The sequence below is a fragment of the Pollachius pollachius genome, assembly GCF_949987615.1.
Source record: "Pollachius pollachius genome assembly, chromosome: 12".
NCBI lineage: Eukaryota > Metazoa > Chordata > Actinopteri > Gadiformes > Gadidae > Pollachius > Pollachius pollachius.
This window is the reverse complement of record NC_136945.1, coordinates 16,186,493-16,190,046: the sequence shown is the minus strand read 5'-3', so window position 1 is coordinate 16,190,046 and position 3,554 is coordinate 16,186,493. Positions and strand designations below refer to the sequence as shown.

The 3,554-nt window shown below is 44.3% G+C and overlaps 1 protein-coding gene across 1 annotated transcript; it reads right to left on the bottom strand.

Moving 5' to 3' along the window:
• Positions 1–1,448: 1,448 nt before the first annotated feature.
• On the bottom strand, positions 1,449–3,131 carry LOC307084076 (green-sensitive opsin-like; the record flags this gene model as incomplete). The annotated part of the gene is made up of 5 exons (XM_079748230.1): positions 1,449–1,556; positions 1,677–1,916; positions 2,053–2,218; positions 2,384–2,552; positions 2,744–3,131. The coding sequence occupies 5 exons, from the start codon at positions 3,129–3,131 to the stop codon at positions 1,449–1,451; spliced, it is 1,071 nt and encodes a 356-aa protein (XP_079604356.1).
• Between the last annotated feature and the right edge of the window lie 423 nt (positions 3,132–3,554).

Here is a 3,554-nt window from a genome sequence, read left to right as displayed (position 1 = left end):
CCGGCGACACTCTCAGAAGGCAGTATTTGTTCACCATTTAAAAGAGCGCCTTCCTCTCGGACACCATTTCCAAAAGATCCTTATTTCTTCATAAAACATTGACATTTCTGATCGTATTATATTGAGGAAGTGTTATCGTGTCTTATCATAGATAAATGGGGGGAGGTGTTCTGGTACATTTAGGCATATCTTGAATCCCATGGACAGGGTCACAGTCAAACGGTGAAACGAAACCATCAAATAAATTGTAAAACTTAAACACACGCCTATACTCTTCCTTCCTATGTTTGTTCTCATTGGCTGAATCATGTGGTTGCTAGAAAATCTAGGTGTGAAACCAGGGATGTAATCCATTTAGGATTATATTCCACCCAGGCTCTGACCGCTACAGTAGTAGAGAGGGGATTTATGAAAACTAATTTCAATCTCTGGATGGACTGGGAACATGAAGACGACAAACTACAAGTTAGGGTCAGATGGCAACCAAAGATTGAGTGTGCGACTTTTAAATAAGTGATATTGTTTGACACTTGAAGTGATGTTATTCCCAGTACACCATACTTCCCAGTTTGGAGTGAAGACATGTTTTTTCCCTTCATACTGGGAGTGTTTTGAGTGTCGGTGACTATATCTGGCCTGCTCTGGTTTCTCTGGCCTAATGCGATACACACTTCCTGATCTTCACTTCATGTGGGCTGTGTTCGTCAGTATAGTAAAAGTATACAGGGTAAAATAGTAAACATTAAGTAGAAAAAGGGAGGACCCTGGTGTCTATCGTCTTAGACTTCTGGAGAGAAGCCCATGCCACCTGAATAGTTGATAGCACCAGCGGCTGAAGTAAAGAGGACATGACAACAAAATCATATGCATGCATTTATTTATATATCTATGTCTAAGTGTTTGAGTCAATTATAAAATACAAGATGACAACATCCATGAAATAATTGTTGTACTTTCCACCAAAAAAATATACATTTGTTTGTTCCTGAAAGCATGAAGGTCCTTTAACAGTATTGATGTGTGTTCCCATCAACTTGAAAATACTTTGTTCTAGAGAACACCAAGACATTCTGCTTAGATCTCAGAAAACCATCTTTCAGAAAATGCCATTTCCTGCCATGATGGCCTAATGTAGGTGAATGACTCCCTCACCTGCGGCCGAGTCTGACACACACACACACACACACACACACACACACACACACACACACACACACACACATCGATCGCAATGAACAGCTGATGCGGTCCAGACTGTTCTCTTGGGTCACAGTGAAGTGAATGGATGCTAACAGGTGTCCTGTTTTTTCCTCAGATATGATGAGGTTCAACCCATGGAAAGAGTTATTCCAACCAAAGTAGCACGGAGAAGAATGTCCAGAGATTGTAAAAATGTCTTTGCATTCAGAAACCACAAACCAGAAAAACACACAGTTTTCGGGTTATCTTTACGAGGCTGTGGACACACTGGAGACTTCTGTCTTGCTGCCAGACACTGAGGACTCATCATCCACTGCGCTTCCCATTCCAATGGTGCTGAGCATGCAGTTACGGAACTGGAATGAGACAAGAAAGCATATATTTGTTTACCGTACAACATACGTCAGGTTACAGGGTTGTAGAAACTGGAACCGAAAAGGGAAAAGTGGACTGGATGATGTGAGCGATAAACCCACCTGCTTGTTGAACAGCACATAGATGACGGGGTTGTACAGCGCTGAGCTCTTTGCAAAGAAGGCAGGGATGGCCATGCTGATGGCAGTGAATTGGGCTCCCCTGTTGAAGAAGATCCAGGCGGTCAGGGAGGCATATGGGGTCCATGCCACCAGGAAGCCTAGGACCATCAGGATGCACATGCGGGTCACTTCCTTCTCAGCCTTCTGGGTGGAGGCAGACTCCTGCTGTTGGGCTGCAGCCTATATATGGTGGAAGAGAACAGATGAGAATAAACGTTGAAATAAGGTGCTTTAAAGTTACCTGGTTTTCCACTAAGAAATGGTTGTCACGTATTAAGTACAATTCCAACACACGTTTTGGATACAGGTCACTTACAGCTTTGACGGTCAGCACAAGGCTTCCGTAGGTGAAGCAGATGAGGAAGACTGGAACGATGAAGTGGACAACAAACATGTAGATGACATATGACTCGTTGTTGTAGCCTTCAGCCAGGGTGTAGTAGTCTGGTCCACAGGAGCACTGCATGCCCTCTGGAAGGTACCTGGGGGAGATTTATTATTTCGTGAGGTTAATCATTGATCAGGATATCAGCAACCATTATGTTGATATTTAATAGAAAGAAAACTGGGACATCAAAATTTGATGGGAACAATTCTTCAATATAATCGGCACGTTCTTCCATTTTTAAACACGTGATGTCACATACCTGGACCATCCGAACAGCGGTGGGCCGGCGCAAGCGAAAGCCATGATCCAGGTGAAAGCAACTCCGGCACCGGCGTGGGTGTTGGTGAACTTGAAGCTTCCCATGGGTTTGCAGACCACAATGTATCTCTCCACAGCCAGGACCACCAGGGACCACAGAGCTACTTCACCTGGAGAACAAAAGTGTGGGGAATTGATCAGGATTCACTTGACTCCTTATTTGTTGTACTGTTGTTGCATCAATTGTGATATGCATGTTAAAGCTTTACAGTAAAGCTAATAATCAGCGATCGAAAAAACAGGGTTAGAAAGCAATGACGACGAATGCCAAAGCAAGGCAGGAAGAGGTTCTGGTCTTTACCTCCTAGCGTAGCCATGAATCCCTCCACGGCGCACGCGGTTGCTCCCAGGATGAAGTAGCCGTTGACGGCAGATGTGATGGTGATGGTGAAGCCAAAGCAGCACATGATGAGACCAGCCACAGCCAGGTTGACCAGGATGAAGTTCAGGGGTTGTTGGAGCTTCTTGTTCTGGAAGGTGACCAGCAACGTGAGAGCGTTGATGGGGGTTCCGGTGCAGATCAGGAAGAACATGTAGACAGCCAACATCTTGAACATGATGGGATCGGCAAGATAGTACTGCTGGTATTCGAAGGGGTTTCGTACAATCCCAGTCCTGTTGGACATGGGGATGTAGAAGTTCTTTCCTTCTGTGCCGTTAGGCTCATTGTGTCCACTGTCCCAGCCCATCTCTAGCAGCTCCAAGCAACCGTCTTGATCGACTCCACCAGTGAAGGCCGGTTGGGAGGCTTTATACCTTCCTACTTAGCCTTAAACTGGTGAATGTTAGATTACCGGGGGATTGGGAGGGGGGCTTGCGTCAAAAAGAGGTGGATAATTGATCTTAACACCTGAAAGAAAATGCACCGTGTCCCTCTATCCCTGTGTGCTACTTTCTACCTAAGTCCCCGACCATAATCTTGGTTTGAGTTCGTTGACCTCCAAACAGAAGGTCAGGTGTAGGGTGAAGTGCAGTTGAAAATATGTTTTAATAAAGTTTAAGATGCAAAGGATTGTTTAAAAGTTTGAAGATTAAATGGAGTCATCATACAAGCCATTTTAAAAGGTAAAATAGCTGAAACAAATAAAGTGTAAGTTAATTAAACAAATAGC